At 47.0% G+C, this 24,152-nt stretch overlaps 3 protein-coding genes across 3 annotated transcripts in view; 2 read left to right on the top strand and 1 right to left on the bottom strand.

Moving 5' to 3' along the window:
* The window catches only part of LOC147655082 (uncharacterized), a 262,971-nt gene that overhangs the window by 100,226 nt on the left and 138,593 nt on the right, over positions 1 to 24,152 (bottom strand). The gene's annotated exons all lie outside the window — the stretch shown is intronic.
* Positions 1 to 24,152, top strand: part of LOC111943938 (TOG array regulator of axonemal microtubules protein 2-like) — a 243,991-nt gene that overhangs the window by 153,137 nt on the left and 66,702 nt on the right. The window lies entirely within an intron of this gene.
* On the top strand, positions 1,257 to 19,259 carry LOC111945769 (TOG array regulator of axonemal microtubules protein 2-like). Its single transcript, XM_086878898.1, has 12 exons — positions 1,257 to 1,412; positions 4,194 to 4,326; positions 6,028 to 6,133; positions 6,860 to 7,086; positions 8,615 to 8,767; positions 9,912 to 10,029; positions 10,987 to 11,090; positions 12,463 to 12,667; positions 13,856 to 14,072; positions 15,157 to 15,243; positions 17,403 to 17,852; positions 18,308 to 19,259. The coding sequence occupies exons 1-11, from the start codon at positions 1,349 to 1,351 to the stop codon at positions 17,636 to 17,638; spliced, it is 1,650 nt and encodes a 549-aa protein (XP_086735024.1). The 5' UTR covers positions 1,257 to 1,348; the 3' UTR covers positions 17,639 to 17,852; positions 18,308 to 19,259.

Genomic DNA, 24,152 nt, shown 5'->3' with positions numbered 1-24,152 from the left:
TGTTAAGCGTAAGCAAGGCTGAAAAATAAAATGAGAGTTTGATTTTTCATGGTAACCTTTCTGGCTGTATCTCACAGCCCTCTCTTTCTCAATTTTTCTGCTCATTAATATCAGTGTTTCTAGAAATTGTTTTCACATGAGTCGTTTGCTTGAGGTCCTTCAGAGACCTTCAGAGCTGAGCTCTTCAGAAGCCAGGAAGTGAGTGCTGCAGTCAGGCTGTTCTGCTTGCATCTGAGTGGAAGCTTGAAGAGGAGTTCTTTCCCTTCCCCCCAAGATAATACAGAGGCATGAAGAGTCATGCCCAAGGTTTCACTGACTCAGTAAGAGAATATCAGCTTCCCACCTTCATCTCCAAAATCTTTCAGAGTAGAAAATTTTGTCTTGTAAAGTTGACTGGGGCTTCAGACTCTCTCCTGGGGAGCAGCCTGCAGGGAAGGGGAGTCCAGAAGAAGGCTTCTCAGCCATGGTGGAACTGAGTAGAAACAAAATTCAACGGCTTCTAATGAAAACACCAGAGATCCTTCTCCTGCCACAGCCTGCTGAGGAGCTGGCACTGTAGAGCTGTGCTGAAGCCCTGAGCCAGTGCTTCTGTTGTAGCCCCAGGAGCAAGGAGCATTCCTGACTGAATCCTGGCTGAGGGGCTCTGACTGCAGTGCTGTGTGTGCTGCCCCCAGGGTGGCAGCAGGGACCTTAGGAGGCAGCACTCAGCCCAAGGGCATCACTCAAGGCTATCTGCACTTTCATTTGGTAACTTCCCCAGCCAGACTCGGAAACAGGAAAACAAAAGCAAAGCAATACTGGGTTTTCCTTCTTTCTTAGGGGAAGCATCACTGCAATTTGGTTTTAAACTAGAAGAGGGTAGATTCAGATTAGATTCTAGGGGGAATGTTTTTATAATGAAGGGGATGAAGCACTGGAAGGGTTGGCTCACAGAAGCTGCTGTTGTTGATCCATTCTTGAAGGTGTTCAAAGCCAATTTACATGGGGCTCTGAGCAATCTCATCTAGATGAAGATGTCCCTGCTCACAGGGGTTGGACTAGATGGTGCTTAGAGGTGCCTTCCAAGCTAAACTCTTCTAGGATTCTGTGATACTGTGATCACTGTGCCATGTTAGCATGCCACTGTTATACTTGAAGTTCTTTGGGATAACAAAGAGCTGTTACCCAAGTCCAGCAAGTTTTCTGGCCCTTTCCATCGTCACCCTGTGCAGCAGCCTCCACTTACAAGCTCCTCTTTGGTCTCCCCACAGGCTTTAGCCTACCGCCTGTCGATGGCACAGCTTCCAGTGTGCGGAGAAAATACCCTGGTAGTGCCTTGAAGGAGAAGGTCTTGAGGAAGCAGAACAACATGCCCTCACTGCCCAATATGCCCATCATCCATGGGATTGGCAGCTTCCCACGCAACTCCTCAGGTAAGCCTGCTCTGAGGCAGCTTTTTCCCCCACGGGTTTTTCCTTGCCCAAGGGGCACAAACTGCCACCTGCCTCACCCAGCACAGCTGAGATCTTGGGTCCATAGCCTGTCCTGAGAATGAACAGCAAATGTACTTCTGAGTTAGTCCAGCTCTGCAGTAGTGGAGCAGTTGGTTCTTAGAGATCCATTGCAAAGTTGAGCTGAATAAAGTAGTGGTAAAGGCCTAAGCTCTGGCTTTTGCCCCTCCTGATAATCCAAACCACAGCACTGGTGCAAGAGGCAGCTGTAACTGCAGGGATGAGCTGTGGGGCAGTGTGCCAGGGTGTGCTCACTGGGCACCTACGAGTACCACCACGATCAGTTGTCCACTCACCATCTCATCCCTCTGCCTGTGCTGCTGTCCGGCTCTGCAGACAGCTTTCCTGCTATCCCAGCAAGGGCTGTCTCTGCGTGGCAGTCAGCAGCTTGGTGCAGTCGTGCTGCTGCTCCCAGAAGTGCCCAGTGGCTCCTCACTGCTGCCATCCCACAGCCTGCAATGCCAAGAGGGAACAAGCAGTGCCTCCTGTGTCACCCCAGCCAAATACAGTGGCCGTATGTAGCAGGTGACAGCCAGGAGGGGCTGCCTGGTGCTCCCAGGCTGTTTGCTGCCTGCAGTAAATACCCAGCAGATAGTCCCTAGTGGTTCTTGTCTCTCCCTTGTGGGTAGAGTGCCTGTGCTAGCATTGCAAGTAGGGTGAGATAAGAAGAAAGGAGCTAGGAATGATACTTGGAATGCTCCTTTCTAGAGGTGCTACTTCCATGTTGAGAATTGACCAGAACTAGCCTGACGTGGCTCTCCATTCATAGTGAACCTAGATGTGTATGTCCACACACTTCTGCAGTGACATCACTGATGTCAGTGTCTGGGGTACATCAGTGACATCCACATTAGCCCCCGTCTGAATATTTTTGATGTTATGGTATACTTTGTGAGAACAGGCAAGGTAGCACAGAAACCCTGCAGAGTCTAGAGAAGTTCATCTAGATTCTGTTCAGTGTTGATAGTCCATCATTGTAGACAGCTCTGATGTTTTCATCTACACATTAGTGTATTTGTTTTAGTTTAGGGTAAATTAGGGAGGAAAATTCTAAATCGGAATTTTTTTAGGTAAATGCCTCTCCTCACTAACTGGTTCAGGAAAAGGAAAAAAAAAATTCTTTGGAGAGAAGTGGGAAAAGCTGTTCATTTAACAGAAATTGAATAATATTAAATAATAAAACCTCTTGCTGTTCGATGGGATGGTAAGTTTAGGAAGAAAAGTTTTTTTCATGCAGTGCAGCTCAGCTCACTCAGGTTCTTATCAGTCCCTCCGGCGCTGGAAAGTGCCGAGGCCCAGGCCCCGGTGGGCCACAGGTGTGAGCTCTGGGGGTTTGGCTGGGTGTTCAGTCCAGAGCAGGTTTGCACAGATCTAAAAAAAGAAAACAAAGGTCCAGGGAACTCCTCTGCTTTAGCTAGCTAAAACTAACTAAAAGCTAGAGAGAAGCTCTGTCCCGCTGTCTGTCCATGCTGCACACACCACAGTCTAGGAGTGGGATGTGTGGGAGTGATGATTTTTTTTAACAGAAGCTGCATGCTTTTTTTTCCCCCCTCTCTTGCTCTCAAAGCCAGTCTTAAAGGTGCAGAACTTAATATATAACATAAACCAGATGATAGGGGATACCAGTATCATAAAGTCACTCCAGGACAATTAGGAAATGAGCTATTGAGTGCAGCATGACCTGAAATTTTGGATGCACAGTGCTTTTGATGACAGTTGGGTTTCATAAGAAATGCATTTATCATCTGATTTTTCTCATACCTTGTATATTTTTCCTTGCCAAAAAATTGAATTAAGGCAAAGCCTGGACACCTGATTATCAAGAGCATGTGTCTGGCAATAATTTGCTGCTGTATTTGCATATTTTTATCCTCAGTTTGCATTTGGAAGGCTTTTATATCAACTGTCTAGACTGGAAATGGCATTTTTCCTCAGGTGTAGGTTTAGGCACTGCTGAGTTCACAAACACATCCATTTGATGACAAAGAAATTTCACTTCAGCATCTTTGAAATACAGCCAGTGTGTCCCTCTGAAAGGGCAAAGACTCATGATGCTTGGAAAGAACAAAATCCATAAAGTACTCCCTGGGCAACAGTAGGCTACAATGTATGTGCAGTCAGCTGCCTGCTGTCTAGAAGATTTGAAGGCAATGGGAAGAGAGGCGCTGTCAGGAATGAAGGGTCAGGTATCGCTGCTCCCTGGTAGCTGCTCCGTGGGGATTCAGCCGGGCCCAGCAGGGCTGGGTTGTTCAGGCTGGGCTTGGTGCTGTGGCGAGGCAGCTGCAGGTCTTTCCTCAGGGAGTTGCAGAGTGCCTCTGTCGTCGGGGCTGGGGGAAATCAGGGCGCTGAGACAAGAGAGGCAGCTGAGGGGTTCCCTCCTGGGCTAGCAAGTCCTGCTGGTGGGCGCTGTCTGGCAGGCAGTGGGAGCTCTGCGGCCTCAGGAAGCTGCCGCTGCCTGTGGTAGCTGTGGCACTTGGCAGCTGGCGCTGTGTGGGCAGCTGTCAGCTTTAGCCTGGAGCTGTGCCCAGCTGGGGGGGCTGGGAGAAAGCAAGCAGCCCAAGGAGCCAGGCAGCAGGGAAGTGTCTGTCCCAGTGCCACTTTGTCCCACACGGAAGCCTGGCTGGGAGATGGGGCTGCAGGCCGCTCCATGGCGGGGTGCCTTGCCCAGGGCTGCAGCGCTCATGGCTGACCCTCTCCTCACAGTGACCTCGCAGACGGCCTCTGGGGCCAAGCGTCGAGAGGAGCCGCTGCGTGGGAACTGGCAGAAGGACACAGCCACTTGTGACCCACAGCAGGCCTTGCTCAAGGCACTGTCCTTGCTGGGCAGCGATGACTGGTAAGAAAGGCCCCGTTCACTCTGTCTCCCTCTTAGCGTTAAGGTAGCTCAGAAGTGGATCTTGCTAGTGCCTCTGAGCCCCGACAGCCCAGAGGGCCAAGGGGCACCAGTGAAACCACTGCAGAGCCATGAGAGGATAAAGATTTGACAGCAGCCTTTTCTTGGCCTTGGTCTGCAGCAGTGCTCCAGCTGCAGCAGGTCCCTGCCGTTTGCTCGCTTTGCCTGCTGCTCCATGGAGCTGCAGAGGAAATCTTGAGGGAAGAGAGAAAGCTGTGGGACAAGATGATTTGCTGGCTGAAGGCAGAAGCAGGATGGCAGCACTTTTGAGTGTAGAGATTTGGGTGCCTTGGAGCACTGGTCCAGTGGGAGTGAGTAAGATTTCTTCTCTCTGGCCCCACTGCTGACAGCAATGGCAGGTGACAGGGTCTCCCTGGGACCTCCTGCTGTGAATGCCAGAAGCAGCTCCAGGGAGTTCCTCTTCCTGAGAAATGGCCTGACTTGTGCTTTCAAGTCCCTCAGCCTGTCATTACCTCTGAAGGTCTCATGGCAGAAGAGAAGGAAAAAGAAATATAATCTTCTAGGAATCTTGCATTTTTGGAATTTAACTTTTTCCTTCAAATTTTACTTCTCACTGCTTCATATGGGCCTGAGATACTTGGTTATAACTCACATCGTGTCCCAAAATTTGACACAGACAGAAGGAGGCCCAGACGTGGTAACCTGACGGATGTTGGGAGGTATTGGTTGTCTTTTTGATGTCTGGGTTGGCATCCACTCACTGGTGGATGCTTCATTCACACGGGGATAAGGACTCCACTCACACTGGGATAAACATGAAAAATCTGCCACAATGCATCTCCTTGTGCAGTCACTTTTGCTTTGCCCTTTCTCTTCTGCTTTCTCTTCCCCATTTCTCCTTGGTGCCCTGTGAAGTGCAGAGATCCTCTGGAGGTGTGGGGGAGTCTGGGTGACATCAGGGGTTCCTGTGGGATCGATCACCAGCCCTGTGCTGCAGCCCTGATGCCTCACAAACCTGCCTGTAGCTGAGGGCCTGCACAAAGCAGGTGCTGGGAGATGGAGTTGTTTGCACCCTTTTAAATAACATGTTGCTGTTGTGGGGGTTGTTTTAGGTAGCGGGCTTTGCCAGAGTTTTAGCTGTTCTTGCCCAGTTGTGGAATCTTCTGGGACATCCTGCTGCTTTTTTGGGCAAGGAGGAAAAGAAGTGGAGTGGGTGAGAGACAGGCCTGGATTGCAGAGTGGAAAGTCAGCTCCAGAGTGCCAGTGCAGTCTCTTACTGCTGAACTGCCTGCTGGGGCTTGTAAAGAAGGAAAAAGCCCCAGTAACAGCCCCATGGGACTGTGTCTCAGGGGCAGGAACAGGGAGGTGACAGGAAACAGCAGCTTGGTTTGGTCTCACAGCTTCTAAGAAGCAGTGAAACATGGACCTCATGGGCCAGAGGTTTCAGAAAGGCTGTCTTGTAAAATGGCCACAAATGAAGACTCTGAAACCCCTCTCTTTGCCTTTTGGATTTGTGTGTGCTTTTGACAGCCACAGAATCCTGTGGCCACGAGTTCCTGAAGTGCTCCTTGAAAAGCACCTCCCACTGAGGTCCCACTGAGCTGCCAGCCTGGTCATTTCAGAGGGTGCTGCCTAGTTCTTGGGTGGAGAGAAAAACCAATCTTTTTGGGACTTGCCTTTCAGGGAGCTGAAGGAGAAGGCGCTCTCCAGCATCGCACAGCTGGCTGGGTCCCATTCAGAAGTCTTGCTTTGTAGACTTCGTGAAGTTTGCCTGGCAGTTACCAGCGAGGTGAGAACATTCTTCTGAATTGTCCCCCATACCTCATACATGGTGTGTAGAGTAGATATGTGCATGTTCATGTCCATGTGTGCTCAGGGATTGCCTTCATTTCTGTTTCTAGACCTTGTATTTCTAATGTCTGTCAGCTAGGATCAGTGTGTGCATGTAGCTGTATTTCCTGGTAGGTTGGCTGTCTGACACTCATCTTTGAGTGAGGTGTCATTGTAACGCAAGGTGCAAATGCACAAACTGAGACATTAATTACGTTATTTTCCAGAGTCCTAATCTCTGCCTGAGCTGTAATTCAACACTGCCAATTAGTCTGTAGACTTGAGCCTGTGCTTTCCATTTCTTGGCTAAGTCCTTCAACTAATAGTGTTGCTTTTTTGAACAGGAGCACATGATTCTTTTGTCTTTATGACTTGTGCCTTATTGTTTGCTAGCAGCGCTTGTTTAATTTGTTTATTTCCGAATAAACGGGCCTAAAATCAAAGGGGTGGACATGATAGAAGAGTTAATTGAAATGATTTGTTTTTAGGCCTGCTGTCAGCAGGTCTGAGGCCAGAAACTGGTGCCAGACTAAGTGCCTTTGTGTGCCTATGCTCTCCTGCTCTTATTGTGCTTTCATCTTGCCCTGGACACAGTGGGACGTGTTGTCAGTTCCTGGGACTGTTGTCTAAGGCCACTGGTTTTCTTTTCAAGGTGATTCTTATGTTTCTCTCATCACTTCCCCAGGTGACCAACCTTCGCTCAAAGGTGTCCTGTGCTGCAATCGTCACTCTTGGAGAGCTCTTTGCAGCCTTGAAGAAGGACATGGACTCCAAAGTGGATGAGGTTGCTCGGGTCCTTCTCCAGATGGTTTGGAATTCCCCAGAGAAAGTAGCCAATCAGACCCTGGGGATCATGGTGGAGAACGTGACTCCTGCACGAGCACTGGCTGCTCTCATGGACAGGGGAGCCAAGTAGGTTCTTCTTCTTCTAGTGATCTTCTTCACCTTCTAGTGTGTGCGTGGGGGAAGGGATGAGAGACAGAATGGGAATGGTGGGAGGGAAGGCTCCTGCATCCTGCATCTTCTGTGAAGTCAGGGACTTCATTCCCCCATCAACCTCACTTCTTTCCTCTTGTCACCTGTTTCTGCCCTCCTGCAGCCTATAAGTTCACAGAATCACAGAGCTGTAGAATATGGGGAGTTGGAAGGGGCCCATCAGGAGCATCGAGGTCAGCTCCTGGCCTTGCACAGAACACCCCAAGGATCACACCAAGTGCCTGAGATTGTTGTTAAAATGCTTCTTCAACTCTGTCAGGCTTGGTGCTGTGACCACTGCCCTGGGGAGCCTGTTCCAGTGCTCAACCACCCTCTGGGTGAAAACCCTTTTCCTCATATCCAACCTAAACCTCCTCTGACTCAGCTTCCTGCTGCTTCCTGGAATTCTCCCAGCCTGTCAGAGCTTCCCAGAGCTGGTGAATGGTGGGGAAGTGAAAGTGCCTGCAAAGGCTAAGGATAGAGCCTTGTGCTTTTGTGGGAAGAGGGACAATTGAAGTTGTAGCTGTGAGCGCTCTTTGATATTTCACAGCGCTAAGCACAGAGGCCCTGGGACAAACCATGCCTCCTCATTATGCCATTAGCTTGAGAAAGAAGGAGGGGACTTGCTGGGGCATGGAGCACATGGGAGAGAATGTGCTGGGTGGGGCACAGACAGCACAGCAGGTGCAGCTCCTGCCAAAAGGATTCTTGTAGGACTGTCCTGGCCGTAGAGCTTTACTTTCTGTTCAGACTGATGTTTCATGTTAGCTTTGAGATGATGAATCACTTTACAGGCACCTTCACAGGCCGAATGCCATGGGACAGCTGAAGCAAATGCTGCCTTAAGTGTTGGTGCTGGGCCTGATAGTTCCCAAGAGACAGTCTCTAGAACAGAACAACCTGGCTGAACTGCCTGCCACCCCTTCCTCAGCTTTGGAATAGGGTAAAACATTCAGATGTATCCCTTGCCAAGCCTCACAGAAGGAACAGGCAGCATTGCTGGATATTCTGCAACCTCACGCCCCAAATCATGGGGCATTTTCCCTGCATTTGTTTTTCTCAAGAGGTCTCTAGAATTGGGGATAAATGGGAGGAAAGAGCCTCAGTCCTGCTTCTGCTGCTTTGTGTAGTGGGTGCCTCTGATGGGTCAGCATGAGTTGTCATTAATTTCTAAATTATTCATATGTAATCTATTTTTCAATCTTTCTCAGGGAAATTTTGGGAAAGAAATTGAGTATCAGATAATGCAGGGAGACTGAATTCCTCCCTCTTCCTTGCAGCCACTCCTTCTGTGCAATGCTAACTTTGTGTTTATCTGAGGACAGAACCTCCTACAGGTGTCTAAAGTTGCAGGGAGAACCCAGGCCTCCTTTGCCCAGCAAGGACAGGGAGCATTCTCTGGTCAAGGCCTGTGCAGCTGTGCCTCCTTCTCCCTGTGTCCCAGTGTTTGCTCTCTTCTTCCCAGGAGCCGCTACGTCCAGGTGCGGAAGTGTGCGGCCGAACTCCTCCTGTCCTTGATGGGGAAAATTGGAGTCACGAAGATCGCAGGCACACCCAGGGCTGAGAACCTGGCACAGGTGGCAGGGAAGCTTGCTCAGGACTGTCACAAGGACACAAGGTAATGATCTTCATTTCACCTCCTAAAACAGGAAATCTGTTTGGTGTCTGGCTTTAAAAGGGAAATCCACAAAATTGTAGAAACTACAGGAAATAATATGTTACCTCTCCATGTGGATAAGGGTCATAGAATCACGGAATACGCTGAGTTGGAAGGGACTCATCAGGGTCATCAGGTCCAGCTCCTGGCCATGTGCAGGACACCCCAAGAGACACTTCATGTGCCCAAGAGCATTGTCCAAACCCTTCTTGAGCTCTGTCAGCCTTGGTATTGTGACCAGTTCCCCAGGGAAATGACTGTACTGGGTAACCTGAGGTTGTCCAGCAAGAAGGAGCATTGCCAGCTTCCTGTGACTTGAAGGATTCTTGACTGAGATCAAAAGAGCTCAGATTAGCCAGACTAACAATTTTGTTTGGCCTTAGGTGCACCATACAAAGACAAAGTGTTGCCTACTTTTCATCACTGAAGGATCCCAAATACATATTTCTCATTAACTTAAGATTCTCCTAGAAATACTTCAGGGGTCTTTAGCCAATGTATTCAGTCTTTCTAAACCTATTCTGAAGAAATCTATAATGCTGTTATCTGTGGCTGAATGGCCTCCAAATTTGTTCTTGAAGAGCACTGCAGGTTCTGAGTGGCAAAATCAACCCAAACCACCAAAATCCCCTCATGAGTAAATTCCCATTAATAGCTGCCAAGAACACAGGAGCAACTAGCTGCCCCTGTCCATACATATGGTATAGAATAATCAATAGGAAGCAAGAGGTGTTTTGTCCTGGCCTGCCTGCCTGTTAAAGGAAGGCAAATTATTGTGCAGTGGCAGCAAGACACTGCTAATGGGCTCTGACAACCAAGCAGATGTGTTTTGATTGTTCCCTGGGATCCATTGATCCCACAGAAGCACACACACAGTTTCAGAATCAAATGGTATTTTCTGTTGCCCCACGTTCTCCTCTTGCCTCTTGTGTTCAGCTGACAGCACTGTGCAGTGACAAGTGGAGGTAAATGTCTCTCTTTGCTGAGTAGGTAATGCCTTCTTATGCAAGGATTGCACCTGATGAGTTTAAGGTATCAGCCTCTTCTGTTAACACTCTTCCTATGTTTGTTCACTTTCCTTTCTTTCCCTTCCTTTGTTCCTTAGGCACTATGGACAGGAGATGGTGAAGATGATGCTAAGTCATCCAAAATTTAAAAGGCTTTTGGAGCAATCTGTTTCTACCCGTGACCTGGAAGATATTCTGACAAGAATTAAGAAGAAAGTAAGTGCTTGGCAGGAGAAATGTCTCCTTTTTGCAAGGATTGCCAATGCTTATATGAGATCAAATATACCTAATCAGTCTTTATCTCATCCTTCTGAATCACTTTGCTCCTGGGAATGAGCAGTTAATCTTCAGCTTGTTCATCTGCAGACTACAAAGGGACTGGTATTCTTGGTGAAAAAGTGGGGTTTTGAATATTTTGAATATCACAAAGGGGAAAGGGGAAGAGGAGAAAAAGGGTTTTCATTTAAGTGTAACCCCTCACCATGCTCTCCCTACTATGCCCCCAGTAAAGGAATTAAATGCGAATAGTGCTTCTGAAGATAACATAGTCTATGCAAAAGACACTGGATGTTGTAGTGCCAGGAAAACTTCCAAATATGCAAAAGATGTACATGTCAATCCTGATTACTACAATTACCATCTGCCTGCTGGGAATACTGTCCTACTGCATTATAGCTCTTAACCCTATGGAGCTGGAGGAAGCTTGGTGAATTCAGCAGCATCCAGTGGAAAACCATCTCTTTGTTTGTGGGTTTTTTTATTCTTCTTATCTACATCATAGAAGGGAGCGTGATGTTGTGGAGGAACAGGGAGAGCGAGTGTTGAATCAACTTCCAACACAATGGGCCAGCTCCCAGAGAGTCCAAATTTTTCTGCTGTTTCCTTAAAGAACACTCATTGCCTACCAGTGTGCATTATTCCCATTTCTGCTCAAGCCTAATGAATTTGGGATTTTAGAGTGCTGCTCAGTATGGCAGCACCCATAACCTGCCTTGGGCTATTGAGAACAAAGAGTTGGCATCAGTGAATCTCTGGTCTGTTGCCTTCTGTAAGCTAGGAAATGTCTCCCTAAGCCTTGGTAGCCGTGATCCTGAGGTTCCAACTTGTGTTTTAAACAGGGAGTTTCCTATTGCATTTTCTAAAGAGTCATGGGGTTTCTTTATGTCTTTGTAGGAGATGGAAAGCCAGAAGGGTGAAGGCCCATCTGTCAAGATGCCGGTGAAGAAGAGCAGCGATTCCTCGAAGAAGCCCCAGGCCACATTGCCTTCTAGTAAACGGTACTGAGCACTTTTGTTAGATGGGACAAAGTACGTGACAAGCTTTACATGTCCTTCCTCAGGAAAATCTTTCTGGGGGAGATGACCCGTGCCAGAGATGGTTCCCTTTCCCTACAAATGCTCCATGATAAAAATTGGCTACTTCTGCATTACACTGAACACAGCTTCTCTGGAGAGGTTTCCACAGAAATTGGGTAACAAAAAGACACCCATTGGTTGTGGCTCAGACGATGCAGTGCACTGGCAAGGGCAGTGTTGTGGAGGCATGGAGAGGGCTGTGTCTCTGCTGCCGGACTTGGGACAAGTAAATTCAATCAGGGTTGGTTGTTTTCATCAGAGAGGAGTCTTTTTCAGATTGGTGTTTTGATGAGAAGTCCCAGTCAGGAAACAAGATGCCATTCCCCCAAACAAGCAGCTCCCATGTAAGTTGTTGGGCCTGGCTGATTCATGGCTTTCTTACTCTCAAACAGTACCAAGTTTGAGTAGTAAGTATCAAGGCAATTCCTAAGCGACATTGGTCAACAGGTGTCTCAATGTGGATGTTTTGTTATGATATTCCTGTCCTTCACACTGTTTGCTTGATGGACTGCATGTTTGGTTTATCTCCCCCTGTGCTGCAGTCCAAATTTAAGACAGCAATTTGGTCCTTGCTGTCCTTTCTGCCAGGGGTAGAGCTACTTGTACCTGTTCTCCTGTGATAACAGAGGAGAGTTCTTTAGCTCTGTCATGCTCAGTGGTGGCAGAAGAGTGAGCACATGCCTCAGTAGCATAGCTAGGAACTTGGAATGCTCATGGAAGAGACAGGTTGATGAAGGAGAATTGTTCCCTGTGGGTTTGTTAAGCTGTGGATCCTGTCTCTGGGGAAGCAAACATAAAGTTAGCATAGTGCTGGGATGTCTGCCTTCTCTTTTTATCTCTGTTACTGATTTCCTGGATCCTTCAGATATGCCCCTGTTCATCTGTTCAGAGGCATCTGAGCTACTGTTACAGATTGTCATGCCTGCTGTAGAGACACTTCTCCAGAGTGATGAGTTTCCTTACTATAAGACACACATGTCCCCTATGAGGAGGCATTTAAATTTGCAAGTTTAAATTCTCTTTCCCCACAAAGCAATGAGACCTTTGTGCCTGGGAAGCCATCTGAAGGTAGATCAGATACATCTCATCCTTGGTTTTCCTGAGTGAGCACTGGTGAGAATGTTACTCGCAGATTGTCTCCTGTAATGATTGTCATGAGGTCCACGTTGTTTTTCAGAGCCTCATGATTTTCTAGCTGGAAATCACATCATTAGGGATGCTCCTCGAGATGTTTTGCTCTCCATTAACTGAAGGTATTATCACCACCAAGTTCTAATTTGGTTTTATTTTCCAGGGTGAAGTCTACCTCTGAGGGACGCCTCCTCCACCGTGCAAAAGCCCAGGTCACGTTACCTCCAGCTGTGGAAGAAACGGAGCCGCTCCAGAAGCTTTACGATCTCCTGGAAGCCAAGGGGTTTCAGACACGGCTGGAAGGACTGGCATTCCTTCTCGAGCTGTGCCAAACTCGCCCCCAGCTCATCTCCACTAACATTGTCCAAGTATGTAGGGTATCTTCATTGTTCCTTTCCTTTAGCTCCTTCCCCAAGCCTGGAGCAGTGAAGTTCATTCTGTGTGTCTTGGCACTACATCCTGGCAGTTTGGGCCAGGCTGGTCCCTCTTACACAGACAAATTTCATTCAGATCCAGGCTTCAGAACAAGTTCTTTCAGTCCAGCTGTATTTGTTGGGCAGGTGCCTATTGATGCTGTTCATCAGATGATGACAGAGTTTGCTGCTGCTGTAGCTTCTGCTCTCTCCTACTCCCAGCTGGGTTAAGTGAAGGGAATAGCAGCACTGAAAGCATGGCAGTTATTCTCTAAATAAAACATGGGTTTGGATGGAGAAGAGAAGTATCAGGCTGGGTTGGTTTAAACCCAGATTGTTTTAGAGGACACTTCTGTAAACTTCATCTTGTCTTGCACAGGCACGCGTCTGGCTACTCATTTGCATTCCCTATTCCTCTTGGGAAAGATGGTGCTCAACCTTCTTGGGGGGTCCTGTTCTTCTCTCTGGAAAAGGAGGAAAATTAATAAGAACAGACCTGTGCCTTCTCCTCCCAGAAGCTGCTTTTTCCCTTTCTCCAGTAAATGGTGCCTTATAATGTGGCTTTCAAGGGACTGAACCTGCTCTAATAAGAGCTGTACAGCACATTAAATTTCAGAAGCCTACGTGTTAGTTAGACAAATGGTGTGGTTCCTGGAAGAGTTGATCAGAGCCCTGCACTTCTCCAGACACAGAGATAGAGACAGACTAAAGAAAACTTAGATCTCCTCCAGCCATAGTTTTGGCAATATCAAAATTGCCCTCAGTACTTGAGGCAAGTGTACAGAAAAATGAGCACTGTAAATATCTGGTTCCATACTTCTAAAGCAAAGGTCATATTTTTGAATTAATAAATGAATTAATTTATTTAATCAAATAATTTACAGGGGGAGGGAAACACCATAGGAATTATTCTGTCCCCACCCATACCTCATCAAAATAGATGAAAATCTTTCAACCAGCATGAGGTTGTGCAACCACTGCAGTGAGTGGTCCCCAGGAAAACAGTGAAATTGTGCAAGCAAGTGTTGACCTGTCCAAAAGGATCAGATTCAATCTTTTACATTGCTGAGTGCACATGTCCACATCCCCTCTTCAAACAAGGACATTGTAATCCAGCTGTCATTTTGTTTATTTTCTCCACAGATTTTTGATTATTTGGTCCTGAGAATATCTGACACTCACAAGAGGGTGAAGCAGAAAGCGCTGGACGTGCTGGCAGAAATCATTGGCATCCTGGAAAATGCCTTGAGCCTGGTGATCATCCATTTGGTGGAAGGAATTACAAACAACTTGAATTCAAAGGATCCCGGGGTTCATTCTGCAGCTGTGAAAGCGCTGGAAGAATCCATTTCTCATTTAGGTAAGGCTGACCCCTGACATGGACTCTCCTCAGCTGTGTCTCTGCCTCTGCCACACAAGAGAATGCTGAGAGCCTTGATAGCTCTTGTTGTCTGTGGAATGCTGCAGCTGACATCCACCAGAAGCTGTGGAGCTGCAGTCTTTACACACCAGTGCCCCAACAAGTTTGAATGTGCATCAGCATTTCCCAAAGGTCCCAGGAGCTCTTGGCTCTGTGCTGCTTGTCTGAAGAGGAAGTCCTGGACTACAGCTTTGCTAGAATTCAGAGCCAAGGGGATTTTGGAGTTTGCTTGGGCCCCATTTGACTTCCCAAGTGAACAGCTTTGCTGTTGGCATGAAGGGACACAGGCCCCTCAGAGCTTCTGCAGAGCAGCCTCCTGGAAGAATCTACATTTATAGGCATTAGCTGCCCATTTCCCACCTTCCTTCTTTGGCTTCTTTTTTCAAAGGAGAACTTTTGTTTCAGCAGCTTCATTTCCTTGTAAGAAACAGGTAGAAATCCAGCTGTCAATGATGCCTTGTTCCACATGTTGTTTTGCATGGTGCAAGATGGCTGTAGCAAATAGCTACCTAGGCAAGGGCTGCTGCAAATTCCTTTGCCACACAGATTTATGTCAGCTCTGAAAATGCCGCACTGGGGAATATGCGTGAGAAATGAAGTGCTAGAAAGGCAGGTCTTCCAGGGGAGTTTCCACTTTCTCCACCTCAGCTGCTCTGTGAGCTCATGAACTGCCTGACTCGGAGCCTTTCTCTGTTCCAAGTATGGGGGGCACATTTTTACTCTGGGATGGAAACCCTTTTCACTGCTTACATGTGATTGAACTCTTGAAGTCCCTGATGTGAAATGTTTAACATAGCTCCTGGTACAGCAGACAATTTTGGATCTACAATTGTACAAGGAGAGCTTTTCTTTTGGAATTAAAAACCCTCCCTAGGAGGCTGGAAGGAAAGAAGAAATGGATTCAAGAACCAGCAGAAATTGACTTTTATTTTATAAAATGGGCTTGCTCCTGCCCTTTCCCACCTCACTGTCCTTTCTCTTATGACCTCCGAAGAGTGAGCAGAAACGTGTGTTTCTCTTGTAGATAAAGTATCACTGATGAAAGAGTTTGGCCACAGATGGAGTCAACTGAGTGGCCAAGCTCTGCTGGACATCACAGAGCGTATCACAGGTATGGCCAACCCTTCTAAGCCAAGAGGTCTTCCAAGGAAGAATGTACAGGAAATGCCTGTGAATAGACAGTAGAGTAGCTGCTCCAAATCAGGACCTGCTGAGCTTGTCTCTCCTGCCCCACACCCATGGCAGGTGTATTGGGCAGGTTTTCCTGGCTGCTGCCGTGGTGTGCAGCATCTGAGACGGGGGCAGTGCTCGGCCTCGTGGCTGAGCTCTCACTGGGACATCTCAGAAGCCACCTTCAGGAAAGGGAAGGGCTAAAAATACCCTAGCTGGCTCCTCTCTTGGAAGTTCAAGGGCATCTGTGACCCTTGAGGGAAAGTGGTGGCAAATGCTGTTCCAGGGGATCAGTTTGTTTTGTCCTCACAGAATCCTTGTTTTGCTCTTGGAAGGTTTTGAGGCTGAACCCTGCAGGGCCTGGGGCTCTCAGCTTAGGTCAAAACTCAACATACATATTAGAGGCACAGATTTAGTGCAAGGGCAGCCTTTGTGGGCAGAGGGGCAGAAGCATAGTGCTGAGGCTCCCTGCCTGTGCTGTCAAAGTGGCATTGGGCTGAGCATTTCAGGGAGTGCATACAGTGTCTTCCTATGTCAGCGCTGTCCAAAATGCTACAAATGAAGCTGCTAATTGATTCCTCAGAGGAGCTTGCTATGGCAGCAACAGACAAGGAATGGAAACATGATCATCTCAATATATAGTGGAGAAGCTGATTTATGGCCTTGCTTTAACTGGGGCTAAATCCACCACTAATTCTGCCAGCATCTTTAAATGCAAGGTTTAATACACTTTGTATCTTCATTGTGAATCTCAAAAGGGCATGTTCAGCGATTGGGAATGTCAAAGGCGTGTTAAAGAGCAGTTGAATAAAGTAGATCTCCAGGAAGAGGGAGTTTAGTTTTGCAGTTATTTTGATCTCTTTTTCAAATGAAGGAATTAAACATAAATTAGGGCTACTTTAGAAAGAGCAGAAGCGCTCTCTGAGATTTAGTAGGAACACACAGCTCTTTCTCTTCTCAACGTCCATACTGACCAATGTCTTTAATTGCATTTCAACTCAAGTGAACTCCCGTTTTTAAATGGATACCATAACCCTTTTCCCACTTAGAAGCATTGGTTTTGGGTACTTCCAGGAGCTGTTGAAATGCTGATGACTGCTGGTGAATTATCAGCATAGAGAAAATGAAGTGTCTTCCACCACAGTATAGTAAATGGCTCCTACGCAGCATTTTGCCTGTTTAGAAAATGAGAATGGTCTCCAGGCCATTTCAGCTTTTGACCTCTCAGCTAAATCTGCTGTGCACGGAACCTGTTGATACTCAGTTTTCTTCTGTGTTTCATATTGTTCAGTTCAGAAAACGAGCAGAGAGGATGCTTCAGATTTCTCACAATGTGAGGAAACACTCATGTTTTGGTTAAATTGCAGTCCCCTGGGTAACAGTTTTCTCTCTCTCTTTCCCCATTGTAAGGAAAAATGCCATTAACATTGGGAGGGGAAATGCCATTAAAACGTGGAGATGCTCAGATGCCTTGGCAATGGGGTCTGGGTCATTATCTAAGACACCCTGGGGTTTGGAACTGCTGTTTGTTGGAAGCCACAAAAGCATTCTGCCAATGACACCAGCCAGTCACTGATGTTTCTACTCCAAATGTCAAGCAGCACCCACCTCTGGTGGGCTGGAGTTTTGAAGTGTGGTCTAGTACTGCCCTTTGCTGTGTGCCACTAAGCAAAGGGAAGAGCCAGATTAGACTTTTGGCACCTGACATCAAAGGTCACAAAAATGGAATCATCCTTTTTATTGCAAATCCTTCAATTGACTCTCTGCAGTGCATGTCCACATTTTCAGTGTGGGTTTAGACAACTTCTCCATGGAAATAAAAGGCAATTTGTCATATTCAGGCATTATCCCTGCAGAAACAGATCATGAAATAGTTTAGTAAAAGTACAAAGTCTGCCAGAGCTACAAGGCCCTGCTTGGAGAAATTAATCCTGGGGGGTTGCTGGTTCTGTTTCTGGGAGGATCAGCTGCTTTGCCCATTTCTGGCTCAAGAGGTTCTGTGTGCTCTTTCTCTGATCTTAGCCAGAGGCAAAACTTAGAAATAGATCCTTGTTTGCATTCAGGTTGGTGGTTAAGAAGCTTGTGTCTCTCTCCCGGCAGTGCTTGTGGAATGGGTTTATCCCAGGAGCCCTGAAGTCGTCCAGCGCTACGCCCTGCCCGTGCTCTGGTCCTTCCTGGGGAACAAGGCGCTGCCCGTGCGAAGCGCCAATGTCCGCACTGTGGTCACCAAGCTTGCCTCTGCCCTCTACAAGGTGATGGGCACCAAGCTGAGGAAGTGTGCTGCCAGCCAGCCTCCACATGTGCGGCAAAACCTCTCCAGCATCTTGGGCTGGTGAGGGACTGATGCTCTCCAGGAAGATGACGAAGAGCTGACTCCAACACCTCCGGACGTGACTTTTTAGCTGTGCCAACAATGACAAAATACTGAGGAAGGGTTTGCATCCGCCTCCGCTCTCTCCACTGCCCTTCCTAGTCAAGGCATGGGGGGCCTGAAACAACTCCAGATTGAGGACAAGACGAAGGCTGAGCAGGGCTCAGCCTCACACACAGGTGAGGGGGGAGCTGGGCTGCTCTCTGGCACGAGGAAGGGTCTTGTGCCAGCCTGGAGAGCCTGTGCTCATCCCCAGGGAACAGTTCTGCCCTGCATGTGCCCCCTGCAATGAGCTGTGCTGCTGCCAGTGCCCCGTGCAGCTGTAGGGCTGCTCAGCTGTGGGGCAGGGACAGGAGCAGGAGGCTGCATGTGCAGCTGAGCCATGGCTGCAAAGCCCAGGGCTCTGGGCTCCCTGCTGTCCCAGGCCAGCCCAGAGGCCAGGCTGTTCCTGTGGTAGCTCTGTGCAAGTGGGGCAGGGTGTCCTCTGGCCTGCCTCAAGTGGCTGCAGGCAGGAGCAGGTTTCCCTGTGCAGCTATTTAGAAGTTTGCAGGAATCTGTCCCATGATATATGGAGCTTCAGAGGCTTTAGGTTTGCACTGCATTATCTGTTACACTTTGTGTTTCCATTTTGCAGACCTGACAGGCTCCTCTCCTACCAAGAAGTTTTCTCTGCATGCTTCATGTGTGCCCACAAAGTCCTTGCCTCCCATCCAGAAGAGCCCTCTTTCTTCGGAGCTCAGGAAGAACCTTCTGCCTCTCCGAACCTGGTTGACAAATAGGTTTAATGGCTTAGGCTTTAGAGTTAGGGATGTAGGATATAGTATAGGGATAGTAGTATAGTATAGGGATATAGTATAGTAGGGATGAAGTGTTCTTATATTATAATGTACATTTGAGGATACATTTTGATTGTAGTTTTTAAATAGTGATGACGTATTTTAATTCTTTATATATATTTTTGTAGATACAGTGTGTTTTTTTAATGTTATACAAGTTAAATTTTTTAAAAAAACAAGCATAGAATGTGAGACTAGGACCTGCTAGGTTAGAGGAGATGTGCTGAGGTTATCAGAGTACAGCTCACTTGATGTCCCAGTGACTCACCACGTCCTTTCCTCGCTGGGCCTCTCACCTTTGAGACTGGCTCTGAGAGCAATGGGGGGTAGAAGAAGCACGCAGCTTGTGTTGAAAGAAAAATCACCCCCCCTGCATCCTGCTCCTGGATTGTGCTCTCTGCAGCACGGAGAGACAGTGGGACAGAGCTTCTCTTTGGCTTTTAGTTAGTTTTAGTTAGCTGAGGCAGAGGAGTTCCCTGGACCTTTTTTTCTTTTTCTCCTGGATCTGTGCAAATCTGCTTTGGACTGAAAAACACCCAGACAAACCCCAGGAGCTCAAGCCCTTGGCCCACCGGGGCCTGGCCCTCGGCACTATCCATCACCAAAAGGACTGAGAAGAACCTGAGCAATCCGAACTACACCACATGGAAAAGGACTTTTCTTCCTAGATTCGCCATCCCATCGAACAACAAGACGTTTTATTGTTTAATATTATTCAATTTCTGTTAAATAAACATCTTTTTCCACTTCTCTCCAAGGCAATTATTTTTCCCAAACCAGTTGGGGGGAGGGGTCATTTGAATTTTTTTCCCTGGGGAAACCCCCATTTGGAGTTTTTCTCCCAAATTTGCCCTAAACTAGGACAGGGGACAATAGACCCAAAAGATCCTGTGTAGTCAAAAGTTTTCTACCTACATGTATTCTGTGCTCACAAAAGGCCTGAGCAAAGAAACAAAGAGAAGTGTGCCCAAATCCCAAAGCTTTGCCCCTTTGCAAGCTCACACCGATCTGGCTCAGAGGTGTCTTCAATCACAATTTCATAGGTAAGAAGAGCATGTGGGAAAAGATGCACTGCTTTGGAAAAGTCACCTGTATGTATATTTATCCAGGACAGCAGTTCAGCAGTGTTGTTTGCTACTTGTTTGCAGAAGGATGAGTGGATGTGAGGCCAACAACCAGTGATGAGGGTTCCTCAAATCTGTCTGTACTCCTGGGTGCCATTCAGCCCAGAGCTATGGGATAATCCCAAAGTGCATCTCACACACGTTCTGCCTCCAAGAAAAGCTTGGCCTTACTTCCTAGAGTCAAAGAAATAGAAGAGTAATAAAATGGGCAATTAAACTTGTCACTTTAGAATGACTCTCCTGCTTTTCAGTGTCAACCGAGGTTGTACCTAATGCTCCCACAGCTTGTTACAAACAAGTGTTTGAGATTGCTTAAAAGTTTTCCAGCAAGGTTATTGGTAAAAACCAGATTGAATATGAAACAACAGCTCAACAAAATTCATTGGCAACATTCACACTCTTACTTACAAATCAGTTAAGGTAAGGAAAACAAGGAAAAAAGCAACCAACAAAATGCAGTCAATGAAACCAGAAATGAACCAAGAACTATCTTTGTGTGTGTGTTTAGGTGTGTTTGACAAAGGAACATAAGGGGCAAGGATAAAAAGGAATATGGCCTAAAAGCTTAACAGCACTCAAGCTTAACAGTAGTTAAACTGCAGCCTCCAGGAGTGGGGGTATCGGCCCAGGATCCATTGCTGATGGGCGATCCTGCGAGTGCAGCAAGCGTGAGAGCTCGCTGGCTCTGAGAGGCCCCACTCCGAGGGCGGTTGCTGCTGGCAGCCCCTGTGGTCCAGGAGAGCTCCAAGGGCCTCCTTTGGACCGCTGTTCATGGGCCACAAGAGAGTGGGCCTCAGTCATAAAATGCTTCATCGTGGCCGCACTTTGGGTCAGCACCCGGCCTTTGAAAGTGTGAGAAGAAGGATGTTATGCCATTCAGGCAAGAAAAGTAATTTCCAAGGCTGTTCATAGAAAACCCCAGGAGCTCGTTAGACAGCACAAGTTCCTGGCGGCGCTCAGTGTTTCTGATAAGCTCAAGAGGAGCTGAGCCCAGGGGCTGTTCAGCAAGGCCAAGGACTAACCAGCGTTTCTCAGGTCACAGTGTGGCCTGACAAGGCTGGGGGAATTCACCACCACAATCTGAAGCATGAAGTTTTGATGTAGGCTAAAAAGCCGTGGCCCAGTGGAAGTGGGCTGTTTCCTCAGGCCTGTGGGAGAATCACTGTGCAGATCCTTGTGCTACTGATTCCATCTCTCCCCACTTTTCCAAGTTCTTGGAGGCAAGGTCACTTAGGTTAGACACACAGATCACAAGAAGTGCTCTTCTGTTTTTCTCCACAATGAATTAAAGTCAGATTACACATCCCAAATCTGTTTTCTCTTACTGGCAAATTGACTGATTTGAGAAATTTCTGGAGCAGCAAACTTGTTTCCTCAAGTACTTACTCTGTGAGGCATGGAGCATGATTTTCTGCTAGGAGAGCCCTGCATACTGTTCCACACATCTTTCAGAAAGTCCCAAACCAATTCCAAACACTCTGCCTATAGTAAGTTTTTACACAGGGCTGCAGAAATCCAGGACAATGGCAAGTGAATGTTGGAAGGGTTTTGTCCTGTTCATGTCATAAGAATTCTTAATGATCTAAAGCAATTCCATTCAGATGCAACATGGAATCTGGGTTTTTTCTATTAAACTCTTTCATGATGAGTAACAAACCTTGGCAGCATGAGATGCAAGGCTGACATACGAAAGCATGAGCTTGTCCTCCACAGTGAGCAGTTTAATTGTCCATTTCATTACTCTAATATTTGTTCCACACTAAGAAGCAAACCCAAGCTTTTCTTGGAGCCAAAACATACATTACAGTCCCTCACAGGATCACCAGGGTGGGCAGGAACAAAGCAGGCAATCTGCTTCATTGTGAACCACAACAGAGCTACATCCCAATGTGGGTTTAAGTAGCACGGTATTATCAAGAGCTCCTTAAATGCTAGCAGAAGCAGCTGGCAGGGCATGCCAGGTGGGGCTAAGGTGAGGCCCAGAGGGTGGGAGGTCTGAGCATCAGCCTTCCAGCCAGGCAGGGGAGGGAGGCCACCTGGATGGAGAGGCTGCAAAGGGCTCTCTTTATGGGAGGTGTCCACCCACTTCTTCCTTGACATTGTGTCTCTAGAAGAAGCTGTAGATCAGATACAAGGGAAGAAATGAGTTAGCTGAACTCCCACCTTAAAAATCAATGCATCCAAAAGGTGAGGCATTCAAGGGTTTTTTAATTATTCAGAAGAACACTTTCTATTTATTTTTCAAGAAATTATAATCACTAGAATTTCTCTGAACTGTATGGAGCTGGCAAGCCAGGAGACAGAGCTTCTACTGCTTTGCTTATGTGCTGCTTGTTGCCCACCGACTACTTTGAAATCCCTTTCCTTCCAAACAGTTAGCAACCCACAGTGGTCTCCAGAATTTGACAATTAAACCTACACAGTAATTGCTTTTAAAAGCTAGTTTTCACAGCCTTCATTTCTGTAACTCCCACCCAGTTCTAGGTTTGGGGTTTTTTGGTTGTTTATATTTTCCTTCATAAAAAAGGAAATCCTGCGACACAAACAATGGCTTCATGTGACAGAGGAAAAAGAAGCTTTGCACTCCCCATTGGATGTCCCCTGTATTCAGCGAGCCTACTTCTGTAGGCAAAAAATTGGCCATCCAAATGTTCCACTTTTCTACTTCATTGTTACAGAGGTTTACTTCCTGCATTCATTCCTGCAGACACACCCAAAACAAATGCAAACATGACCTGCCTCAAAACAGTACTGATCATGGCAGTTCCAGACAATTCAAAAAATGGAAATAGAGGCAGGCAGGTCATTTTTAAACACTCTTAAAGAGAACCGTTAGAACTCTGAAAACTAATCATTCTTTACATGGCATCACAGAGGAAAAAATCAAGCGGAAGCCAGACAATAAAAAAAAGTACATATTTCTTAAATCTGAACTATTTTTTCCTGAAGAATGATATGGTCAGTAATAAAAGCGAAACAGATAAGGTTTAATAAAATAGCTCATTTTCCACAAGTAATCAAGCAAAAATGTCACCTGAGCAATACTGAGCAGTAATTCTCCCCAACTGCATTCAGCATTGCAGCTGCATATCAGCAATTAAGGAGTCTTTCCAAAGGGGCTGTACCCAGGATTTGGCAGAACAAACCCTGAGCAAAGGGACCAGGACATCTGATCCCTTTTTCTTCAGCAGCAAAATTATGTCTTCAAGTCTCATCTCTCCTATCAGTAAATGCCCAGAGATGAAAAAGGAAAAGCAACTGACTTTCATTGAGGCTTTCAACTTGAAAGCACTGGCTGACACAGATGCACCAGAGACTGCATTTTGTCTGGCACAATTCTACTTGTCAGGGATCAGGCAAGGCAGGGAGGGAGGGACAAGGCAGAAGGCATCTCCTCCTGCAGCCTCAGCCTGCAGCACTGACCCAGGCAGAGAGAGTCGGGGAAGAGATTTGTCATGGTGAACCTGCCATAGGTGGCTTTGGGCTTGTGCTGTCAGAGGATGACAAACTCAGACCCTGCATAGGCTGCATCCATTTGGAAACCTCCTTCTCCTTAATTGGAAATTTCACAAGGACTTCCCCTCAGAGGAGGTTTCCCTATTTCTCCCAGTGCAGAACCAGACAATGTCCATGGATCTCCTTCAGATCTCAAAGGGTTCAGCTCAGTAACTGCCCCAAGGAAAGGTTTTCTCCTTTAAGGGCAAGACGAAGGACTGGAAAAATTTCCCATTTCAAGATAAATGCCTGTCTACTAATTGTGACACTAGAAAGGCTACAGGGAGATGAAGGGCAAGTGCTGGATGGAGAGGAATGTTTCCTTTTCCTGCACTGCATTTCCAGGGCCCCAAGGTACCACTCCAGCTCCAGCCACTCAGCACTTCACACTGGAGGAATTTTCACTGCACCACCACAGCACATTCCCAGTGATTGGGCTTTTCAAAGAGTCCACTGAGCCCATCAAGGAATTGAAATCAATTGAAAGAAATCTTGAAAAGAATGGTTTTTATCCAACCATTCAAAATATCACTTCTGTGTCAAAATTCTTAAGGTCATTTGAGGACAGACATGCCCTATACCAACCTGCTTGTTAAGAGTTCTCCTCTTTGGATGTGCTGGTGATCTTGGCCTTATGAAAATGGAAGACAAAAGAACATATTAAGAGGAAGAAAGAGAAAGGAGGGAATGTGTGTAGCATGAAAGGAGGCAACCCTTCTTAGCATGGTCACTCTGATGAAGGAGGAAATGCAACACAGAAACTAATCAAGATGCAAAGATGATTCATTGTCCTTAAGCTCTCAGTTGCTGGAGTCAGACAGAGCTGGCCAAGCTCCGGCTGAAACACAGCAGTCATTCTTCAACTTGCATCATAACCCCCCAGTTCTGCTGTCTCTCCTTTTGGAGCCAAGTGGCTCCTACAGCCCATCTGAAGCAGCAAGAGCTGCTGAGCTGACACACGAGTCTCTATGGAGGGCAGCTGCTTTTGTACTGCTGCAAAGCTTGACTTTGCCTGTTTGTGCCT

This window comes from Cyanistes caeruleus, chromosome 2, assembly GCF_971803275.1.
Source record: "Cyanistes caeruleus chromosome 2, bCyaCae1.hap1.1, whole genome shotgun sequence".
Classification (NCBI taxonomy): domain Eukaryota; kingdom Metazoa; phylum Chordata; class Aves; order Passeriformes; family Paridae; genus Cyanistes; species Cyanistes caeruleus.
This window is presented reverse-complemented; position numbering and strand designations above follow the sequence as displayed.

What these genes read in the sequence shown, in the direction of transcription:
- LOC111945769 (XM_086878898.1), top strand. Translation starts at nt 1,349, where the DNA reads ATGCCCTCACTGCCCAATATGCCCATCATCCATGGGATTGGCAGCTTC. An exon ending in TGACAAGAATTAAGAAGAAA is followed by an intron (nt 10,030 to 10,986) that starts GTAAGTGCTTGG and finishes ATGTCTTTGTAG; the next exon opens with GAGATGGAAAGCCAGAAGGG. An exon ending in CATCACAGAGCGTATCACAG is followed by an intron (nt 15,244 to 17,402) that starts GTATGGCCAACC and finishes CTCTCCCGGCAG; the next exon opens with TGCTTGTGGAATGGGTTTAT.